Raw genomic sequence first — 22,193 nt, forward strand, 5'->3', positions numbered from 1 at the left:
CAGAGTAGGGCGGGTCTTCGCAGAAAGTTCCGTCTCCATCCTAGAGAACGTAAAGGTCCCGGTCAGGGCGTGTTGCTAATTGAGCTCTTCCAGGCCAGGCAGCAGTCGTCTTTTCAACACTCGGCTGACTAATGTTTAATCTAAAGTAGATATGGATTTCGACGCTTTATTTAACGAAAATACTATTCAGTTTTCGGACTTCCAGGAGTTCACGGTACGTTGTTAAGCTAACATCCCGCCAGGTCAACAAACTACGGAAGCTAAGCCAACGCTAGGCGGATTAGCCTGCTAGCTGACGTTAGTTAACATTGTGTTCCCGTTTAGGGCGAAAGTTACATTGCGAAGCGTTTCACACCAAAGCTAAAAAAATTAAACAAAAAAGTTAACAAGCACTTATAGTTAACGCCAGTGACGTTTATAAGCTAGTATTAATGTTAAAAACGCTCACTTTACGACGCCATCGAAAGGCCTAAGTTAGCGTATACAGCTAGCTAACATTATACAGTATGATTGTGGTCAACAGTCTATTCGGTGTTGATGGTGCATTTGTTAATTGGCGTAACGTAACTCTGCTAGAAAAAGGCAGTGCTGAATATAGTGCTTTGTTTGTAGCTAGCTTCAGTCAAACTATTAATACAGCTGTTTCTGTTTACAGTTTCTTCCTGGACACCAGAAGTTGACTGAGAGAGTGAGAAAGCGACTGTATTATGGCCTGGATAAAGACGTTTCTTTAGATGCCCTCTCCTGCCCTGTCACAGGTGAGCTACATGTTTTAAAATGGTAAACAGACACACATTCATAAGAAATACAGGATGTTTGTTTTTACTTACAAGTCAAAGAAAAGAGGATTTCCTTATTGGATTAAACGATCTAAAAGTTGTGCCAGCCTATCTTTAGTTGTGTCAATACTTAACTTTTTAATAAAATATAGTACTACTGTTGTTGCGCCACTTGTTTATGTCTTTTTTTTCCCTTTCTCCACTTAGTCCTTGTTTCTCTTTCTTACTTTGGGATGTTGGGATCATCGGGTGGGGGAAACTTTTGAGAAGTAACTATTTAATGGGATCATGATTAGCAAACAAAGAGTATAAAGAATAAAATAAAAGTTGTGCCAGTCATTTATATGGAAGATGTTCAGAGTTAACTAGCAAACTTTAGTAAATAAATGCAATCACATGGGAGTCCACTTATGTCTCTCCACTTTGTGGAATTCCAGATATTGCCGTCGAGATCTTCCAGAAGTCTGCACCAAGTCCAATACGAAAACTCCACAAGAAGTATGCTGCTCATGTTGCCAGGTTTGTACATACAGATTATGCATTCTTACAGAAACTAAACATAACACTGTTGAAAGAATCATGCATCTAAAACCAGATCATTTTTCATTCATAACTGTATATTTGAACAGGCTGTATATACTGTGCATAACCACCTATGTGCAGTGGGCTCCAAAAGTCTTTCGGTCCCCATTGTATATAAAGTAACATGTCACTTTTTTTCTTAGCATTCAATATTTATCTCAGCACTCCTTGAACTCTTCACCTCTTTGTGCTATTTGTATCCTGTTTACAGTTAACAAACGGTTTCACCTGTTGATTGACATTCCTTGTACATCTTTCTTAAGATTGTTGTGTTGTACATGAATACATTGAGAGCCACTAAACCAGAGTCAAATTCCTTGTATGCATAAACATATTTGGCCAATAAAGATACTGAAACCAGTTCATTTTTTGCTTCAGGGAGGCTTGCATCTCTCCGTGTGCCATGATGCTGGCTCTAGTTTACATAGAAAGGCTCCGACACAGAAACCCTGAATACCTACAAAAGATCTCCTCCTCTGACCTCTTCCTGATCTCCATGGTATGTATTTCAAGCATACAGAGGTCATTCTAAATGTGTCACAGTGTTTTTTCAAGCATGTTCACTGTTCATTTCAGAATGGAGTTTATTCTTTATATTCCCAGACTGGGGCTCTACTTCTGATTTCTGAAATGAATATGATAGTGAGTATTATGATATTGCATTGACAAACGCAGTGATCTCTTATCTAGATGGTTGCCAGCAAGTACCTGTATGATGAAGGGGAGGAAGAAGAGGTTTTCAATGATGAGTGGGGAGCAGCAGGCAAGCTGGATGTCCAAACTGTCAATAACCTGGAGATGAACTTCTTGAACGCTATTGTAAGTGGCAGTCTGTGTGTCTTCGTGTGTGCCAGCAGGCATGTTTGATTCAAGTTCTTTGTCCCAACCATTTTGTCATATCTTGTAGGAGTGGAGCCTCTTCACGGAGCCAAATGACTTCTTCGATATATTGAATCAGCTGGAAACCAGGTCTGTAGTCAGCTATGCACAATACTAAAATACAGTATCTATAAGAAATATTTATCCACCAAACAAAGCATAGAAAAAATGGGCTTACTAATACTTTTTTTTATCAGCACTGTAGCAGCATAATCATTTTGTGTGAAAAATTTCTGACTTTAGTCTCTGTACTCTGTGTCCCCAGCATTGCAGAGCGGCAGGGGATGAAACGTGGCTGGTTCACCTACACTGACCTCTGTGTGCTGCTGGAGCAATCAGCATGGAGCCATGCCCTCACAGCCATCTACCAGCACTTTACCAAGGTGAGGAGGAGATTTGAGTTGGAGGGAGCAGAGAGGATATTATTCCGTTTGGGAGGAGGGGTCTTGTGAAGTTTTTCATAGGCATAGTTTTTAAATGTGTTTTGTTTATGTTCTCCATTATAACTTAACACCGTCTGACCATAAAGTAAAAAAAGAAAAGAGAATGAGGTCATAAATGTTATGGATTTTTATCATATTATGTTTCATCATAAAATTTGACCTTGTTTTATTTTCAGGTATCCTGTATGCTCGGACTCGTCTACCTGACCAGTGTGGCCGGCCTTATTGCCACCAGCGCTGTGCTGCACCAGCTCAGTCTCTCCAGGAGCGGCCAATCCCTGCTTCCAGTTCCAGCTGATATCAGCCCAGCCCAACTTGAGACCTCCAACCTAAACCCAGAAGCTCCTCCTGCAGCCCAACGCCTCCCCTGTTGCATTCTGGCCAATAAGAGTCTGAACCGTCAGACCAGTGCACTCAGAATCAGCCAGGACCAGAGACAAAATCCTCCATCGGCTTCCTCACAGACATCCATATTGTGTCTCTGGGGCTCCCTCCTTGCCTCAATGGGTCACATACATCCCGAAACAAAATCTGAGATGGAAAGTCCCCAAACCTGGTCTACTGCCTCCTTCTTCTGTCCTGGCTGTCTTGCATTCCTCCCTCCACTTCAGTGCGGGCTTAGAAACACCTCCACCCCCTTCGCTCACGGGCCCCTTGATAACCATCAGCGTCATGCAGCATGGCCGGCCTCCAGCCTCTTTGAAGGCGCGGACAGGAGTCTGAACTCTCGCCTGGGGGGGGTATTTCCTCCTGTAAAGCTGGGACCCTGCCATCCAGAGTCTCTGTTACCTGTCGACAAAACCCAAGCTCTGCTCATGCCTGGCTAGAGACCGGCCACTGCTGCCAACCTGTAGTGATGGACTCTGGAAATGAAACCAGCATTGTTTTCATGACTCATCAACTGCATCAAGTCATGTTTTGTTTACTTTTCCAGATCTAGAATAACAGGTGCAAAGGCAGGAGTACTCCATTTCAGACATGGCGAGAGTCTGAAAACAGCACAGGGTGGAAGTTCACTTATAGTTCACTATCGCAGAATACATTTGCCATAAGTAAAATGCCATAGCGTTCAGTTAATGCTCTGCAACATGCTTTTACTGCAGAGATGATCACGTTAAGTAATTTGAAGATAATTTGATATGTTTTCCTTGGCTGCAACCAAACTGTTTTGCTACCCACATTCGTTATTGTTTGAAAGTTCAGACCTATCGGATGGTGATGTAGGGCCTTTGAGATTAGTGCGTTCTGAGTTATTATATTACAGTTGTAATATTAAAGCTGCTTGCTACTTGGCAGGTTGATGAAGGTATGCGGAGGTTTCACAGTATAACTGAAAGTTGAGTTTTTTATAAAAATGATGGCGCTCTGTAAGAAGAAGGGACTTAACCAGTTTACTTTGTCTAAGTTAGCGTATCCATATTAGCTTTTGTTAACACACATTTTTCATATTTGCATGCAGGTTTACATCAGAAACTGGTCATACATATGCTGCAAGCACTGATATTGTACACCGGATAGTTTTTGTTACTATATGAAGAACAAATTGTCTCATGTCCTTGTAAACTTTCCACTATTTATTTAGGAGAAAGCGTCACAGAAAGGACATGTCAGTAGACAATTCTCCATACCTCAGTGTAACTTTCATCAGCCACAGTGACATCAGAAAATCGACTCTGGCCATTTTTAGGTAACATTTATTGTCTCATTTTCTTTTTGTACTCAAAGATTCACAGTTTTTTATGTGGCAACAGGAAGACACATAACCTTAAAGCCAATTTTCTACAACAGGGTAATATTTTAACAAATTTAAGAGATTTACCTCTAAGTTTCCCATTCTCCTAGGGGAAGAAGGGTTTCTATCAAAGAGACGGGCTCCTGGGGTTTCATGCCATTTCTATTTGGTTTCTGGTTGGTGTTTCTGAAGTGAATATTTTGAATATAATGGCACTTGCTCTAATATGTAACACGTTAAAGGCTAACAGCAGTCTTTCTTAGGTGATGTGGTCTGGAATTTGCACATTTGACTCCATTTCCATAGCAACAGGACATTTCACTCCATCATTACTGCATTGTCCAGTATATCATTTAAACACCAGAGAAATTTGTTAAGCATTGATTCATTTTGATGCTATGTACACAGTTTTACATTGCCTTGTTTCTAATAAAGGCAACATGGTCCCTGGGACATTTACTTTGTAATTGAACCTTTGACAAATTGCTCTGAGCATTTGAATTTGATACACTTTGAAGCACGAGGTCTTTTAATTTTGTACATGGTGTAAAATGCAAATATTGTAAAAAGTGTGTAGAAAAACCCAGAATTAATAAAGAACGCATTTCTTTACCAAATTTGTCAATTACTATCTGTGTCAACAATCAAATGAAGCCCAGTAGAATCATCATTTGACAGTTTTTCTATTTGAAACGCATTAGTTACGAGTTGACAGCCAGCAATACACTTTGATTGAACTCTCAGAGAGACCTTTACTGTATGTAACCTTGACATTTACTCTACATAGATCAAGAGTTCATGCCATTTAATTTCTGAAATAGCAAGTGCAAATGTACTTTGATAAATCATAAAAGCTGTATTTATAAAACATTTTTAGCGGTTAATGCTATGTCAGTAGTCATGTTGCATCTTGTGTGCTCTATTCTCCTGTGCAGCCAGTGAATAGTGACAGTAAGTATTACAACACATATTGAGAGTGTGTCTTGAAAGCAAATGCATTCCTATTAAACAACCATGAAGGCAAGGTGATGACGAGCATGTTTGGCAGAGATAGGAAGCAATCCTGAGGGTCCCTCCCCCTTGAGCCTGTGCCAGCCTCTTTTTACCCCTCCCCTGCAACCCGGGCCTGACACATACCACTTGAGAGCTCCTAATATAGACCCAACTGCCTCGTAGGAAAGCGTAACGAACTGAACGGAGTCAGAGTCACTAGCAGTTTGAGTTTGCTGCTTTGACAACAACTTTTTCATGGACACACAAGAGAAATATGGAGCCTTCCTCACAGGTGAAATCTTACTTTGAAATGAATATGATTAGGGGAATACTGTTTGTGAAGTTTAAGCTATTATTGGAACCAAGGAAATGAGTAGCCTTGTGGATTTCAGACTATTTTAGCAATGTCATGTGGGGAATGTTGCACTTGTGTTGTAGGTATCACTCCAAAAACAGAAGCAGGAAATACAGAAACAAGGTATTACAATAGGTATTACAATAACTGGCATGCATGTGTGTTTTCATGGTTGTCTTTTGGGTTGTGTACACATGCAAGTAATGTGTGTACATGCATGACTGTGTCCGTGTCTCTTTCTTGTGCAGATTCACATGGGAGTGATCAGCTATTATAATATGTAATATCTCCTCCTAGAGGCTGATGCCGCTATCTACATGAATTTCATGAAAAGCCACCGCTGTTACGATGCCATTCCAACCAGCTGTAAACTGGTCATATTTGATACCACGCTACAAGTAAGACTGCAGCTGTTGAAAGGAAACATACAAGTATCTCATACTGAAAATGCTTGTAAATCCTCACTCTGACTGTTGGAACTGATCTACTTCTGAAGGTGAAAACAGCCTTTTTTGCACTGGTGGCAAATGGCTTGAGGGCAGCGCCTCTATGGGACAGCAAGTTACAGAAATTTGTGGGTAAGACAAAGAATTAATGGAAAAGACATAGTAAAATATTGGTCACTGTGTGAATTATAATATTGGGAGCATAAATCTCTTCCTCTCACAGGTATGCTGACTATTACAGATTTCATCAACATCCTCCATTGCTATTACAAGTCCCCTATGGTGAGAATGAATACATTTTTTAATGTAATTTTTTGTTGTAGATAGTTTTCTCATGACTGATCACACAGATTAGTTGACGCCACATCTTATTATAAACCACAGACAGTCATAAAACAAAGAACACAGTCCGCAGCACAAAAAAGACAGCAGATTTTGCAGGGATGCAATATTTGATTTGACCTTAATCTAGTTATTGACTTGTAACCTTTGGTTTCTCTCTAAAGGTTCAAATGTATGAGCTGGAGAGCCACAAGATTGAGACATGGAGAGGTGATTCATTTAAAAGTAAATAACCAGCACGGATCAATGATTTTACCTCTGTACATCTTTGTGAATTTGCATTAGAGCTCTCTCTTCCTCTGTCTAGATGTCTATTTACAGTATTCCAATCACTTCCTCATCAGTATATCTCCAGAGGCCAGGTGAGTGCACGCAACACTCTCAGATGTAATCTTGGATACTGTTTGAACTCTGTTTACATTGAGCTCTCTCTCCTCTCCTCCTAGCCTCTTTGAAGCCATATATTTCTTACTCAAACATAAGATCCACAGGCTGCCCGTCATTGATCCAGAGTCTGGAAATGTTTTGCACATTCTGACCCACAAAAGGATCCTCAAATTCCTCCATATATTTGTGAGCAAGCTTTAACTCTTTAAACTTATGTTTCCATAAGAAAAGACAAAACTTGAATGTCTTCTTCTGCCATGGTGTTTGCATGTTTTCAGGGGAAAACAGTTCCTAAGCCGGCGTTCATTCGGAGGCAGATCCAGGAACTTGGAATTGGAACTTTCAGGAACATCGCCACAGTTCAGCAAACAGCAACACTTCATGATGCGCTCTCCATTTTTGTAGAACGGAGGGTGTCTGCACTGCCGGTGGTGAACGAACAAGGTATGCTCTTTAAGCACTTTTACAAATCGTAGGTCATAGAGGTATGTTTTTTTTTTAGTATTGATGGGTAGACTAGCACTGATGTTACAGCATCCAATAATTTGTTTTCTCAGGCAAAGTGGTGGCACTCTACTCCAGATTTGATGTGATTGTAAGTACTACAGAGAAACATGGTTTTATTCAAGATATATAATATCCTATACTATTTTTTGTTGAACTAAAAAGTTGGCTGACAATTGTTCACAAACTGGGATATATGTGTTTGTTCCATGGCAGAATCTAGCTGCCCAGAAGACTTACAACAATCTGAACATGACTATGCAAGAGGCCGTTCGCATGCGCTGGTGTTTTGTTGAGGGTGTGATCAAGTGCTATCCCGATGAAACCTTGGAAACTGTCATAGACCGTATAGTCAAAGCTGAGGTATATATTTCCCTTGAAAAGATTTTGGCCTCTTCAAGAGTTCAAAAGATTTCATGTATCATTAGATCGGAGAAATACAGGAGAGTATTCTCTGTCTTACCTCGTCATTTTCCTCCTCATCCCAGGTCCATCGGCTGGTCCTGGTGGACAGGGCTGACGTGGTGAAGGGCATCATCTCTCTATCTGACCTGCTGCAGGCCATGGTATTATCCCCTGCAGGTATTGATGCCCTTTTGTCCTAGCACCATGGACCAGAGGGTCCCCCTTCCTTCATTTATCCCCTGTGTAGACTTCAGTCCTGGCAGTGTACCCAGGCAGGTAGGCTCTGGAGCCTCTCCCCTTCCCCAACAACCCACATCCCATCCTGCTGTGTTATTACCAGCATCCAAAGGCTTTGACCCCTCATGTCATCTAGTTGTGTGTGCAATAGAAAACCTGCCGCTTTTAAATTAGTGCCACTAATGCTTTCTGAAACACAGGCACACAAACGCACACAATCCCAGCTGCTTGGCTGATGTTTGCAAGCAAGGATTGCCTGAATTTTTTGAGCATAGTTGCTGACGCTGAGTAGAATAGTGGCTGATTTCATTTATGTTTTTCAGGAATCCCCATGTGACTGAAATGAGAGATCACAAGAGGAAGAAAAACTCCCTGGTTGTGCTGTTGTTTACATTCAAATGTCTTTTGTGATCTATGTGCTACGTTCAAGCAACAATAATGGACACAGGAAGCTGAACTTACAGTCTCCTCGACACTGTCATGAATCTTTAAGGTCTCCTGCACAATGTCCATCATGACTGCGTTTGATCAAATTGATCATCATGTTTACTCTGTGTTGTATATTTCTGTATTAAACATTTGTAATGAAGCTTGCTGTTGAGTGGTCTTTTCAATTCACATTTAATGGGGAAATAGGTGGTCTATGGCTGAAGCTGTGCAGAAGAGTTTACAACAGACTGCCATTCAGTTATATGGGAAATGAAATATAAGAATAAAGATTAAACGTGCAATAGCCTATGCAAAAATAAATACTGTCAGAATTAGTAGTAGTGGCATTGACAGTGAGAGGTTGCACATGTGGGGGAGAGTCTTCAGTGTTTTATCTTTATGCAACATACGTACATGCAGCAGTATCTTTGACCACACGGTGGTACTCTTGAGGCGTTAACTCCATCCTCTCCATACAGTAAACAAGGAAACACGTGACTATTTTTTTTTTCATCCGTGACAGGCCTTGTGATCCGTCCGCCCATCTGTGTCATTGGTACATCAAGCTGCCACAAATGATCAAGAATAAATCCGGAAATTAATATTACATTCACAGTAAAATGATTTTGCAGGACATAAAATCTTTGTGTAATTAATATTTAATTAAAGTGATCACTGATATATAAGTTTTTATTACAGAAAACTTTGAACTGCATCATGTAACCTGCACTAACCATGAATATATGCTAAATACTAAGTTATCTTATTCCACGTCTTTCATTTTCACAGTACTTGAACTCGTTGCTCCATGTGCAAATACAATTGTTTTTATCTCAAAATGACAACTAGGGCTGTAAACAATGCTTATTTTCATTATAGATTAATCTGTTGATATTTTTTCAGTTCATCATTTGGTCTATAAAATATCAGAAAATAGAGTCCAGGGTGATGTCTTTAGATTCTTGTACAATTTCATAGCGCTTCTCACTTTATTCTTCATACAGTTATGTCACCTGTCATCTGTGGTAGTGGTATTTTTCTCTTTACCTTTTATTTTTCTGACTATTATACACCACAGCACCAAAGCAAAGTCCTTGTACGTGTAAACCTACTTGGCATTAAACCTGTTTCTGCTTGTGATTCTAATGTCTTATTTTATCCAACTATTTGTTCAGGAAAAAAATATTTTATATTTATATATAAAAGTATATAAATACTGAAACAAGCCAATTTAGTCATTTTTGCCCAGAAAATGACTCAAATGATAAATCCATTATCAAAAAAATTTTTTTCTACCTCCCAAATTGCATGTCAGACCTAGTACACAGGGGGCATTGCACAGTGGCCTGGCATCCTTACAGTTCTCCCATGAATGTCTAATACTCTCTCCTGGGTAGTTTACTGCTTTGCATTAATTGTGCACTCCCTGATCCATGTAATGTATCCAAGCTCTGAGATATCTGTATAATGTCTTCCCATCTAATAGCCATGCTGTTTTTGTTTTTTTTCCTTCTTAGTTTGACCCCTTAGGGTCTGTGATCTGCTCGTATCTATCTTTGCCATCATACGGTTAGGGTTTGGGAGTTAAGGTTAGGGTTAAGGTTAGTATTATACTCTGTTCTCAAAAATAGCCATCTGAATAAAGGTTTTTAAACTTTTTGCCAGGAGATTGCCTTGGACCTTCCTTCTTTTCTTCTTCTTTCTTCTCTTTTGAATTTGAACATGAGAGCCATCATGACCCAACCATCATTTTTTACTTGTGAGAAAATGTTTGTTCTCTAATGTGTCTGTATTTGGCTTTGTATTCTATATTTTGTTCTTTTGTCTCTACCTCGTAAAGCACTTTGTTACTGCTTGTTTTGATAAGCGCTAAATAAATAAACTTTATTATTATTATTATCATCATCATTATTTCCCTTTCAACATAAATTAAGCACCCTCTTTTATTGTGAAAGTTACAACCGGAAGCTGTATTTTTTACAGTACTTCAAACTTGATACTGATCTCTCTACACACCCCGTGATCTCCAAAACAACATAACAAAGTGGGGGAAAAACCAACATGGCGAGCGGAGAGGAGGCCAGAAGACGCCCCTCGGTTACCTCCTCTTCGGTCGGCCTGGAGGCTCTGTTCCCCGCCGGGACCTCGGAGCAGGCCTGCGGGGACGGAAACCCGGAGCTCGTCCGCCTGCGAGAGCGTCTACAGGGCTGGCTATCGCAGTACGAGTCCCCGCTGCTGTGGATGCAGAGGCTGCTGGTGTGGGAGAGGCCGTTGTACAGCATCTCTGTCGCCTTGACACTCAACACATTATTCTGGTAGCGACTTTTTCTTCATTATATCACCTCTCCGATAGCGAGATAAGGTTGTGAGGCGTACCATTAGCTCGCAGCCTAGGATATTAACGAGTGAATGTCAGGATAAGTTAGCTAATCCCACGTCTCTAGGCTAATGCTAACGTTGCTTGCACGCCATTAAACCATTTCTACAAATACATTATGGCGCTGTTAAAACAGGCAGCCGAAGCTTTTTTTAAAAATCCTAGCAAACACTCATGTCATGCTGAGTGGCCCGGGCCTTGTTTATCAGCTGTCAGTGACAGATTGTGACTTTCTCCTGCACAGGAGGCCATGTAACAGAAGTGCTATGCAGATGTATTTGTAAAGTCAGGTGTGGAAGTGAGATTATAGGTATGATTATTAAATGTATACGTGTTAAACAGTGTATGTGTGTGTGTGTCTCCCTCAGGCTCCTGTCCTCCACCTCCCTGCGGCCTCTGTTCCTGTTGAGTGTGTCCCTGCTGGGACTTATGCTACTGGAGAGATGGAAGCCCAAGTTGCCCATCATTACTGGTAAGCCCAGGCCTTTATGTCATTTCAGTTTTGCTTAGGCTTTGTCAGCATTGGATGGAGATGCCTGGTGTGACAATATCAGGGTTTACACTCTGTGTATTTATGATTTCCAGTGGGGAGACACTAAATTGGACACACTCATGACACCAGAAAAGCCCATGATTATGTTTAAATAATACATTTTTATATAATACATTTGTTCATTATCTGCTGCTAATTGTGTGTCTCCCCTTCTGCAGTTCAACATGCGGAGGCTGCCCCTGTACAAAGGTGTGTAGTGTGTACATGATAAACAGATTACATACTGTATTGTTCTCTTGTATTGGCATTTCCTGAAGTAATTCAAGGAGCATCTGTAAAGTTCCAACTGCGTGAATGGAAAAGTACTTGAGTTTGTCTCTTTGTTTATGATGTTTGCTTCATATTTCACACCATTTCATCATAGCTAATTGTATGCTACCGGTCTAGTTTAGTCTGTTTTGTGTGTGTCTCCCTCCCTTCATTGTCATAACATAAACATGCAATCCTACGCTACCTCTCAGAGAGCATTTCAGCGTGAAGTACTTAAGAATGTGTTTTTCTTTTTTGCTGAGGGCTGATTTTGTCATCTTCTTCCTGTGTTTGTATTCTTGTTCGCATACAGTGAAACAATGAGCGCGGAGCAGCGACTGCTCAGTATTCCTGAGCTCAGCCACCATCTGGCTGAGAGCTACTTGACCTGTTGTCTGTACCTGCAGGAGATGCTGCAGTACAAACGGCAGAACCATGGCAAGGTACGGCACTTTGACCCAGGATGATATATAGGAATCATGAACACTGTGAACATAAAAACAGTGTTGGATAGTTCAAACACCCTAAGTGTTTTTGGTTAAATTTGTAACAGTGCAACTGTAAATGCATCTACAGAAAGTAAAGAATTGGTGAAAGTGAATTAAGAAATGTGGATTTCACTGTCGAAAGAGCTTTATAATAGTATCAGCAGACCAGGCAGAAGTATAATAATTGCCAATCTCAGATATCTCATCCTATTCAACGTGGATTTTTTCCAAAAGCCTGGTAGTGAAAAAATCTGTCTACATAAATGTGAAAGAAATGATGGAGAGCTGGTTAATCTAAAGTGAAGAAATTGTCAGGAGACCAGGATGTATTACACAGGAACATTTATTGACGCTCGATCGAGGAGAACAGAGTAGAGTACAAGTGAAAACACTGAAACGCCACTCAAGTATTTAAACCCTTCACCAAATCCTTACCCTTACCTCACCCCAATAAGGTTATTCTTTACTCATCTATGCCTCTGTTGGGAACTATAAACAAGACACTATGCTGACTAAAGTGAACTGAAGTCACGTAGCCTGTACACAGGTCACATGCAGTCCATTCTAAGAGGAGACCCGTCTGACTGTCTGCACAAAGCACAGCGTATCTCCACCCGACCTTGGCTGCCATAGGACATAGCCAGCCTTATCAAGACAGCTGCTTATCTCAGCCAACCTCAGTTGCGAGAGAGATGAACCGCCCTGAAAGAGACAGGTCATGACCTACTGCTCTCAGGATAGAGAATGACCTGGGGAAAACAATCCCCCCTTTTTGATTAATCACCATTACCATTACTCTTAATCAGCCTTGTGCTATTTATCGATTGCGAACACAACAGTGAACAATTTGGCTGACTAAACAACAAAATGCTTATGTTTGGTTTACCGGGAGACTAAAAACCATGTAAAGTCTGGGAATCTTCTAGGCACGACGCATACTGTCTAATCTCCGCAGATGCTGCAGTTGCTAGAACACAGACATACTGTACCACACACCTGCAGCAGTGATACTATTTCACTTCCTCTTCTTGTACCCGTTGCAGCTTGAAGGTGTAGTAACCTAATTTCTCTCGTGTGTTTTGTCTCCCAGTTCTGTGTGATGATGTGCAGTGGCTGTTTTGTTCTTGCCGTGGTTGGACATTATGTTCCAGGAATCATGATCTCCTATATTATAGGTGAGCCATCTTTTGTCTCGTTGACATAAATGAACTCTAAGCCCTGACTTTCCGCCGGAGTGGATTCTTTTCACGACAAACAGAGAGTGTGTGATTATAGGTAATAATAGCAATTAACAGAGTCATATAATTTTATTGTGGTTATACATCGTTGCTATTTACTAAATATCAGGAATGCTTTTGGTGCAGGATCATGTTTACGTAATAGGTCATGCTCGTATTTTAATAGTTTGTCGCGCATGGATATTTTTACATCAGCTGTAAATGTATCTCTTCACACCTCGTTCGTAGATCACATAACTGGATCCTCATTACAAAATCAGCCTTTTTTGCCCAATTGTATCTCACTTTGGTACTCGTGAAGAATAAAGGCAGCCTATCAAGTAATCAATGTTCTGTCTGTGTACCTGTTCAGTGCTGAGCGTGCTGTTGTGGCCGCTGGTGGTGTATCACGAACTGATCCAGCGGATGTACACCGGCTTGGAGCCAATCCTGATGAAACTGGACTACAGCATGAAGGGAGATACTGAACACCGCAAGCATGACAAGAGGAGTGAGTGCTACTGTGACACTGTCAGGCTTATAGATTTAGGCCTAAGTGATGTATGCATTGCATTAAATGAAACTGCTGCAGCCATTAACACATGATTGTATTTACAACATTTATACGGGACTTTTGTATGGAGAAAGTGTTACACAAGGTGCTTGAGATCACCTTTCTTTCCCCTCCTACTGATATCTAACCTCAGGCACAAGCCACCGCAAACCGAAAGAATAACAGCCATTGTAACGCCACCTGTTATGCAATTGTGTAAATGACACAGTGTTTCAATACCAAGGAATTGTTAGTAGAAGTTCCTCTATGTTTTTTAACAGAGGTGAAGAAGGAGTTGGAAGAGGGGGACGAGCCAAGAGCTGAAACGGAGAGCGAGAGTGAGGAGGAGCTGTCCTGCTTTGCCCCGACGGTATGGACTCAACGGGAAAAACTCAACCCGCATTAATTTCACATAGAGTAGACGTCTGTGAGCAGGGTATGTGGTGTGGAGAGGTCAGCCTTGGTCTTCATGAGTGCAGGGATGGAGTATAGCTGGAATGGAGCTAGGTAGCGTGGTGTAGTAAATGACTTCAAGATAAATCTTCGATCAATCAAGTATTACCACATTCCACTGGCATAACATAACATAAGACGCACGTAGTTCCATTCAGTAATTGATGATGTTGATGTTATGTCAGGTATTCAGTCACTGTACTGTCTTATGCAATTTATCTGTATGGTTTACTGCTGTGTTCATGCTTACTGGTGCATGTGTAAATACACAGAATGATGGACTCTTGACCTCAAAGTCTGTTTTATATATTTAACTCAAAGCATACCACTAATTTCTTTTATCTTCAGTAGGAGTATGAGAAAGATTTATTTGCAAAAGACTTAATGTCGTCATTTAAAAACCCATCTTGTGACCCCTGTAAGTAGCCCCTGTGTTCACAACCACTCCTCTATTGTGCAGTGAAGATACTGTAACAACGTGGTTTTGTCGCTCAGGTGGATGTGAAGACCACGGCCCTGGCGATGGCTATCACGGACTCCGAGTTGTCGGATGAGGAGGCGTCCATCTTGGAGAGTGGAGGGTTCTCCGTGTCCAGAGCAACCACACCTCAACTCACGGATGTCTCTGAAGGTAAATATCACTCGGGTCAATGAGACACTTGAATTTCTGCCAATGTAGAAATAGTCTTTTTGCTTGGGTGGGTGGTCAAAGGTTGGGGTAGTTTGAGCTTTGGAGCCAGTAGGAATACAAAACTTAGAAAACTGGTGTTTAGCTCTCATTATTTTAAAGTACTAAAGTTATTTGTGTGTGTGCAGACCACTGTCATGCATGACTGATTTTGTGCATCAATTTGTTTTTACTGCATTTCCACTTAAAGTCTGCACTCAAGTAGAAAGAGCAACTTTTACTGTATATTTGACAGTAATTACTGTACTTCCTGAAATAATAAATGGGTCATTTTTTCCATTTTTTGTCCTGTTTTTCAATACCAAAAAGTCAGTAGAGTTTGTTTTTTTTGCTGTCTCACCTACATTACAGATCTGGACCAGCAGAGTTTACACAGCGACCCAGAGGAGGCCTATCTGCGGGATCTCCCTGAGTTCCCCTCAGTTGAGGAATTCCCATCCATTGAGCATAGCCTGCTCCACTTTCCTCTGCGAGGCCCCGGCCAGGGAGACGGAGCCCAGGCTGGCGCTCCCTCAGAGGGGGAACCGTTGAGCCCCGCCAGCCTCCTCATCCAGCACCTCGCGTCCCCGCTCCACTTTGTGAACACACACTTCAATGGACATGGACGACCACCTGGGGGTGAGGCGAGCTTGTTGCCTGTGCCAGGCGCAGGGGAGGAAGCGGGGAGACAGGGGGGAGACGGGAAGGAAGCCGAAGTAACCCACGGCGCACAGCGCTCTTTGGAGGCCTTGAGCGAGGAGATAGTGAGCACGGCTATCTCCACTGTGGTGCAGAACACTCTGTCAGCCCTGCTGCGCTCCAGCGAGGCTAGCGAGGAACCCACCCTGGCTGAGTTCCTTCCCACCGAAACCCCACCGGGCGCTCTGGAGACCTCCACCCAACCAACCGACACCACTGCTCACACTACAATTGCCACAATAGGAGCGCTGGGGCCCGATGAGGACCTGGATGAGGCGATAACGACAGAAAGCGGCGGTGGCGAGGAGATGCCTGATGACACACTAGTTCCGACCGAGGAAGAGGACTTTGAGCTTCTGGACCAAAGTGAACTGGAGCAGTTGGATGAGGGGCTGGACCTCAGCTCTGATAGACAGGTGGTGGGTGGAGCCTCAGGAGCTCCAGACACACCTCCATCTCCTCAACATCAACCACAGTCATAGCTTCCCTGTTACCTCCCCGCCCCCCGCCCCCGTCTTCAACTGTTTTTGTTTTTATTTGTACGTTAGAATGACATATACATGCATACATACATACTGCTATATACAAAACATTTATCAAAGAGTTTGGCGTTTAATACTGTTGGTTGGTGATTGTGTGGCAGATGGTTGAGATAACTATGTGCGTTCTGTTTTCATAGCCTCAAATTTACAGGGGTCTGTTCTGCCTTGGTACCTGAGCTGTTTCTAGTTCAGGACCATCACATTATGGGGATCATCAGTTATTATCAAGTGGCATTCATAATGACACAGCATTGATCTGAAGAGTAATTTTTGTGGTGTTAAACTGCCTGCTGGCCTGATAGTACCATGTTTAATGAGAGGGGGTTTAAGGCAGAGCCAGGTTGGGTTAACAGTTATAGAGACATTATTGTCAGGGGGTCTGGGCTCCGAGTTTTGCTCGATCATCTAGCACTGAAATTTGCTCGATAATTTAGCAAGCTAATTTCCCACTGCGTAGCGAAACACCTGCCCAGGTTCAGCCTCATGTCACAATAATGATAGCTTTATTTTCAAACCCTTCCACCTTGTTTTCTGTCAGACGCCAGATGTTTATCCAGATGGTGTTGCGGAGAGTTGAGATGTTGGATTATATAACTATTAATATATGCTATAAATTATTTAATTTAACGGTCAGTCAATGAAACTTAATTGTTGTGCTGACAGGGAGTTTAAAAGTAAGTTTTATCCCTTCAGTTGCCCTTAATGATTGTATGATAAGCATTGACATCCAGGTTTAAAATGTAATTGCATATTCCCAGAGTTAGACTTAGTAAAACAATAGTATTATCCATCACTTTATCCTTAAATCCAAGGTTACAGATTTGACATTAGTGGTCTTTCACTTGTTGCCTGGAAATTGAAACTTAATCTTTGACATTGTTGGATGTTGACAAGTAGTAGATCTCTACCCATACAAGTGACTTTGGTGTGGCAAGATAAAACGTTCCCGACTTCCCTCTCTGTGATCGATGCCTCATTTTTGTTCATATTTGTGAGTAGAGTTTTGATTTCATACATCAGTATGTAATTGAATTTATTCTTGATCTACAACAGGCTTCTTGTTAGAAAGGCCCGTCTATACCCAAACTATTTGTACATGTATAGTCATCACTGGGATATGTATATTTACCAAATAACCTCGTTTGTGCCACGACAAGTCCATGCATGCCATACATCACGCATGTATTTACCAGGATCAATATTTGAGGTCGTTTCTCAAAAGAGGGTTAATTTTACTGGAGAAGTTGGGTATTTTTTTTGCAGTTTTTTCAAGGGACATAATACTTTAATCACACTATCTATCTGGCCGCTGCTGAGGATTCATAGAAAACTTTTGACATGGCAAAAATTGACAAGAAATCTATGCTCGACTGTATGAGGAGGCAGGTTTTGCTTTTGTAAACCACTCAGCATCCAAATCTCAGGGGTGGGTTGTACAAAATTGAATATAACATCGCAGAATATGTGTCCATTTCCCGACTTGTCGTAGTGCACTGTATTTGTACTAACCTTTCCTTTTTTTTTTCAGTCAATGCCTCCTTGTGTATAGTGTAGAAATGCTGAAAAAGGAACGTGTATATTCTGCATGTAAAAACAGCACTCTGTTAAAGGTCTCCTTGTCGACTGACAAAGTACTGCACAAATTGTGAGAAAAAAAAAGAATCAATTTGAATGTTTCCGTTTAAAAGAGCCCATTAAATTCAGTTGGTTTATTTATTTTCCAACAAGGGGAATAAAAGTTTTGATGTGTCCTCATTTTTAAGACTGCCCAACTGTAAATGGAAACGGGTAGCAGGTGATAACATCAGATTTAGAGAAGGATATTAACAGACTAGTTTGTGTATGGTAGTAGTGTGTTTTATGCTTAAAATATTGCTTCTTGATCTATAAAAAAAGCACTTACTGAACTGTACAATTTTAAAAAAGGAATATATTTTCTAATTTCTCCTTTTTCCATAAAGTACTCAGTTTGATCTTTTACATCTGAAAATATAACAGCTATGGAAGAGTTTCACAAAAGCGGAAAAGATTTAATGTCGTTAAACTGGTAAAAAAAAATAATAAAATAAAACTGCAACTCCACATGTGAAAGAGAATAAAAGAACAAACTGAAACAAACAAGATGTGGCACTGAAATTTATCTCATTATTTCTTTTGATTACTTTAAGCAACTTCTATGTTTTTAGTTAGTGTTGTCAATATGCAAGTGATTTTTTTTGTTTTTTTACAGGAAAATCTTAACATAAAACAGTTTTTTATGTCTGTTAAGCTTCCTCTTGATTCATAACAATCATGCGGTTTTCTGATCCAAGTTCTTTTTCCTGGGAAAGAATAAAAACACCACATGTTCAAGTGTTAACGAGGAGTTATGAAAATATGTGTTGAGCACAGCATTTTTGCAACTAGACACACATACCTGTCTGAGCTCACTTGCAGAAAGCTGGAGTTTCTCCTTCAGCTCATCTCCAACTGTCACTTCAAATAGCGTGGACCACTTACCGTCTGTGAAGGTTACTGGAACTGAAAGAACAATGCCATCTGGGAGATTGTAGTGACCTATAAGTAGCCAAGTGCAATCACATTTCACTGTTTAAACAGTCAAAAGCAGGGGATTTAAAGATATGAGTTCAGTCTCTTTTCTTAAACTTCATCCCTGTACATACTACCCGCTCCCCACTGTGTTTTCTGTGTCTTAACCTGAGCATAGCACACCCACAGAGAGGACCTCATCTGGACTACAGGTGCCATTCCAAGCTTTTAGCACAGTGAGAATCCCGTTGGTGGCTGACATGGCAGCTCCTTGGCAGGTCTTTGAAACCACAGCTGCACGCTGACGACGTACAAAGTCCTGAAACTCTGTCTCCAGCCATTTCCTGGAAGGGAAAAGAAGATCATTGGCTTTTTGGCAAATACCAGTGTAAGATGTTTTTGATCAGAGGGGTTAGATTTCTGGGTCAGATGCAGGCTATTGTGCAATCAACACTGGCACAGACTGAAGTCACAGCAGGGTATGGTTTGGAAGGCAGTTACATAATTTGATGGTAAACGAGTGCCAGACCTTATCATATTATGTTTGTTTTAGCTTGCTTAAGTGCCAGGTAGGTGGAGTTAACCAATGAAATGTAAGAGTAAAGCATATAAAGCTAGATAACTCCATTAATCTAGAGTTTGAAGCACACTATGGAATGAAAACTTGTACTTTGACTTGTTATCTACTGAAATCATGGTTTTTGTTGTTACAAACCTGTCATGGAAAACCTGTAGGACTGGTTGGGAAAAAAAAGGTGGTCCTTTGATTGCTCCATCATAGTTGAAAACTTTTGCCCTCTGCAGGTCAATGTAGAAACTACCACTGATGTTTCCCCACACGATGACATCTGTAATATCTGGAGCAGAGGAAGAGGGAGAGATTACTCATCTTGCATGAACAGACATGCTGCAAAAATTCAACTGGTATAAAGGTGAATATGAATCACCAGACAGTGACAGAATTTACAGTAACTACCTGAAGGCCTCACTTTCAACTTCTTGGCAATGATGGCCCTGGCTTCATTCTCCAGCTGAGTTGCCATGGTGACAAAGCGGCGGCTATCGATGGAGCGTGCGTTGTTTACGAGAAGGGAGCACCTGAGGTTGACGAATGAGCCGCCGGACACGATCACCTTCACCTCCTTCTTGGCCCTTGCGTCAATCAGTTGTCCATACTCTGTGTAGCGGTCTGAGATTCCCTTTACTTTCCTCTTCTTTTCCTCCTCATCCTCATTTTCTGTATCATCAGACCACCACTCGTCCAGCAGAAGGATGACATCCGCTTTCTGGAAGGCTTGTTCCAGATCTGTGTGAATGGCTACCTGTTCATAAATATAGTCAGATGGCTTTAATTTCTTTTTGAGATGATTAATTAAATAACATTTTGTTAAAACAATACCATACCTGATGGAGCAGAGGGAGAGCCAGGTCCTCTGTCTCCAACCTCAGCCACTGCAATGCCTCCTCATTCCCCTCCGGATCCAGAAGATGGAGGCAGATTGCTGAAACTTGGGGGAACACCTCAGTGGAGAGCAGATTTGGGATCAGGAAATGGCAGGCTGGGCTGAGAGCACTAAGCAGGTACAAAACAACCAATCTATTGTAGTAGCTGACACATTTAAGACTTGAGACATTTCCACAAAGTCTTAAAAGGAAAAAATGTTTTTCTTTGGTTTGAGTTTTTCAGACTAACCCACCTGCTGATCCATATCTGTAGGGGTTGGATAAGACTGAGTCGATGCTGCTCCTCCATAATGAGGTTCATCTTGGTCTCCAGATTCTCTGCTGCAACACTCAGCATTATATCTGTGGGCATGTCTGATGTGATGCTGTAGTAGTCCTACGGAACCATTGATATAAAGAAAGGCAAGTTTGGAAGGTGGATTCCATGTCTGTCTCCCTCATGTTGAATTCAGAGTTGACTGCAGTTATTTAAAATTACCCTCTGCAGCATTCCCATGGCATGATGCTGAGGCTAAATATATAACATCACTAAAAATAGAGGTCCAGGAGCAGAGAGTGCGAGTTTAGGGATGATTTGAATTAAGGAAACCTAATGCTGTAATGTAAAAACAGCAGACTGCTGTGTTAGCATGTCTCAGGAAGCTGCTGATGCCACCAGAAGTGCCAAAAATAGGCAACAAGTCACAAATACTCAAGTCAGTATTTTATAATAGTGTCTGTCTGGCTTCTGTCAGAACAGCGGCACAAACAGCAGCAGCCAGAAAGGTTCTCAAGGAACATTCTTGTAATAATGCTCATATCAGAAGTGTTCTCACTTGTATTCAAAGTAAGTACCCTAACTCCTGTCATCATTGGAATGGTCTTATTTTTGAATGTAGAGTCAACAAACATATTCACAACGTCTTTAGTTTCTTCCTAACAAACACTTGCATTATGTTGAACTTTAGACATTCTCTGATTCTGTCTGCAGAGTATCTAAAACAAAAAAGCTTTAAAGACATCTCATCTCTTGAGAAACATTGTGGACAACATTGCCAGATGATTAAAGTCAGTTTGCTATATTGCTTATTCACTTTTTAAAGTTATATTCACTTATTTTTCTCTCTTAACTTCTGTATCATGTATCTTTTACATTGTGCAATTTTGTGATTAGTTTATATTACTCCCTGTACTATTGTTTGTATTATAATATTACTGTGCTGTTAATAAAGTAAAAAGTGTAATTTATGCCTACCTGGCAATGCTCCAAGAAGTCACTGAAGCCTCCTAAGAGCATCCCTTTGCCCCCTTGATCTACGAGTTCCCTCCAAATCAGAGGGGACTGCTCGTGTTTCCAGCCATTTCTTTTGCAAGTTGCCTCTAGCCATTCCTTATTAAAGAACATAATAAGTTACGAGAAGAATATATGAATGATTTGTGACAAGAGAAAATAAGAAAGATTACCTTCCAGTCATCTGGGAGGATGGAGATCTTATGGACCGTGAAGTTTGGCAGAGATCGTTGTAAGCTGTCTGCTAAAAGTTCCGCTTTGGCATAATGAGGGCAGTCTGTTTTACCTGCAGAGGGTGGAAATAGTATAAATTAATATAAAATAATAATGTGATGTTTATATATCTATATACTATACAATAAAATGTAAAACCAAACGTTACCAGCAAGCACAAATTTTGCCATTCTATTCGGATGGCGTTGGTTGCTAGGAAACCAGGGATTTTGCGCTTATTTGTGTCCGAAGGAAACACTGCAAACAAAAAATGTCAAGAGGTACTTTGACTGTGAGAGCTGTTGTTTAAAGAAAAATATCACAGTTTGGTTTTATTAATACTAAATTCAAACATTATATTTCACGTCATTTGTATTTACGATACATGCTGTTTTTTTATATTTTA

At 41.0% G+C, this 22,193-nt stretch overlaps 4 protein-coding genes across 15 annotated transcripts; 3 read left to right on the top strand and 1 right to left on the bottom strand.

The window, feature by feature from the left end:
• Nucleotides 1-30: 30 nt before the first annotated feature.
• cnppd1 (cyclin Pas1/PHO80 domain containing 1) lies at nucleotides 31-5,032 on the top strand. Its single transcript, XM_044344235.1, has 8 exons — nucleotides 31-214; nucleotides 656-758; nucleotides 1,217-1,298; nucleotides 1,740-1,860; nucleotides 2,052-2,180; nucleotides 2,269-2,330; nucleotides 2,506-2,623; nucleotides 2,860-5,032. The coding sequence occupies exons 1-8, from the start codon at nucleotides 152-154 to the stop codon at nucleotides 3,508-3,510; spliced, it is 1,329 nt and encodes a 442-aa protein (XP_044200170.1). The 5' UTR covers nucleotides 31-151; the 3' UTR covers nucleotides 3,511-5,032.
• A 502-nt stretch (nucleotides 5,033-5,534) lies between these two features.
• Nucleotides 5,535-8,673, top strand: prkag3a (protein kinase, AMP-activated, gamma 3a non-catalytic subunit). Of its 9 annotated transcripts, none has more exons than XM_044344238.1 (13): nucleotides 5,535-5,700; nucleotides 5,847-5,898; nucleotides 6,061-6,161; nucleotides 6,260-6,341; nucleotides 6,433-6,491; nucleotides 6,716-6,776; nucleotides 6,859-6,913; nucleotides 6,998-7,124; nucleotides 7,217-7,382; nucleotides 7,496-7,533; nucleotides 7,659-7,805; nucleotides 7,931-8,024; nucleotides 8,408-8,673. In XM_044344238.1, the coding sequence occupies exons 1-13, from the start codon at nucleotides 5,683-5,685 to the stop codon at nucleotides 8,419-8,421; spliced, it is 1,014 nt and encodes a 337-aa protein (XP_044200173.1). In that variant the 5' UTR covers nucleotides 5,535-5,682; the 3' UTR covers nucleotides 8,422-8,673. The 9 variants fall into 9 exon arrangements, 8 of the variants coding, with proteins under 8 accessions (XP_044200173.1, XP_044200171.1, XP_044200175.1 ...); XR_006400781.1 differs by having other exon boundaries at nucleotides 5,536-5,700; nucleotides 7,931-8,123; XM_044344236.1 differs by having other exon boundaries at nucleotides 5,536-5,700; nucleotides 7,931-8,673.
• Nucleotides 8,674-10,507: 1,834 nt separating this feature from the next.
• Nucleotides 10,508-17,276, top strand: retreg2 (reticulophagy regulator family member 2). Its single transcript, XM_044344548.1, has 9 exons — nucleotides 10,508-10,828; nucleotides 11,259-11,362; nucleotides 11,602-11,632; nucleotides 12,006-12,135; nucleotides 13,271-13,355; nucleotides 13,771-13,908; nucleotides 14,232-14,320; nucleotides 14,899-15,034; nucleotides 15,443-17,276. The coding sequence occupies exons 1-9, from the start codon at nucleotides 10,575-10,577 to the stop codon at nucleotides 16,249-16,251; spliced, it is 1,776 nt and encodes a 591-aa protein (XP_044200483.1). The 5' UTR covers nucleotides 10,508-10,574; the 3' UTR covers nucleotides 16,252-17,276.
• A 298-nt stretch (nucleotides 17,277-17,574) lies between these two features.
• mdh1b (malate dehydrogenase 1B, NAD (soluble)) lies at nucleotides 17,575-22,062 on the bottom strand. Of its 4 annotated transcripts, none has more exons than XM_044344550.1 (10): nucleotides 21,957-22,062; nucleotides 21,748-21,860; nucleotides 21,539-21,673; nucleotides 20,538-20,680; nucleotides 20,245-20,413; nucleotides 19,817-20,162; nucleotides 19,556-19,697; nucleotides 19,009-19,184; nucleotides 18,728-18,831; nucleotides 17,575-18,632 (listed from the first exon to the last, which is right to left on the bottom strand). In XM_044344550.1, exons 1-10 carry the CDS (start codon nucleotides 21,976-21,978, stop codon nucleotides 18,576-18,578), a joined length of 1,407 nt encoding a protein of 468 aa, XP_044200485.1. In that variant the 5' UTR covers nucleotides 21,979-22,062; the 3' UTR covers nucleotides 17,575-18,575. The 4 variants fall into 4 exon arrangements, with proteins under 4 accessions (XP_044200485.1, XP_044200484.1, XP_044200487.1 ...); XM_044344549.1 differs by having other exon boundaries at nucleotides 18,728-18,867; XM_044344552.1 differs by lacking the exon at nucleotides 17,575-18,632 and having other exon boundaries at nucleotides 18,727-18,831; nucleotides 19,028-19,184.
• Nucleotides 22,063-22,193: the final 131 nt, after the last annotated feature.

This window comes from Thunnus albacares, chromosome 24 (assembly GCF_914725855.1).
Source record: "Thunnus albacares chromosome 24, fThuAlb1.1, whole genome shotgun sequence".
Classification (NCBI taxonomy): domain Eukaryota; kingdom Metazoa; phylum Chordata; class Actinopteri; order Scombriformes; family Scombridae; genus Thunnus; species Thunnus albacares.

Coding starts and splice junctions, on each gene's coding strand:
- cnppd1 (XM_044344235.1), top strand. CDS start 152: ATGGATTTCGACGCTTTATTTAACGAAAATACTATTCAGTTTTCGGAC. Junction 1,299..1,739: donor TATGCTGCTCATGTTGCCAG/GTTTGTACATAC, acceptor TTTTTGCTTCAG/GGAGGCTTGCATCTCTCCGT. Junction 2,331..2,505: donor TTGAATCAGCTGGAAACCAG/GTCTGTAGTCAG, acceptor CTGTGTCCCCAG/CATTGCAGAGCGGCAGGGGA.
- prkag3a (XM_044344236.1), top strand. Junction 7,534..7,658: donor ACTCCAGATTTGATGTGATT/GTAAGTACTACA, acceptor GTTCCATGGCAG/AATCTAGCTGCCCAGAAGAC. Junction 7,806..7,930: donor ACCGTATAGTCAAAGCTGAG/GTATATATTTCC, acceptor TCCTCATCCCAG/GTCCATCGGCTGGTCCTGGT.
- retreg2 (XM_044344548.1), top strand. CDS start 10,575: ATGGCGAGCGGAGAGGAGGCCAGAAGACGCCCCTCGGTTACCTCCTCT. Junction 13,356..13,770: donor CATGATCTCCTATATTATAG/GTGAGCCATCTT, acceptor GTACCTGTTCAG/TGCTGAGCGTGCTGTTGTGG. Junction 15,035..15,442: donor ACTCACGGATGTCTCTGAAG/GTAAATATCACT, acceptor CCTACATTACAG/ATCTGGACCAGCAGAGTTTA.
- mdh1b (XM_044344549.1), bottom strand. CDS start 21,978: ATGGCAAAATTTGTGCTTGCTG. Junction 21,861..21,956: donor GGCAAAATTTGTGCTTGCTG/GTAACGTTTGGT, acceptor CACCCTCTGCAG/GTAAAACAGACTGCCCTCAT. Junction 19,185..19,555: donor CTACAGGTTTTCCATGACAG/GTTTGTAACAAC, acceptor TTTCCCTTCCAG/GAAATGGCTGGAGACAGAGT.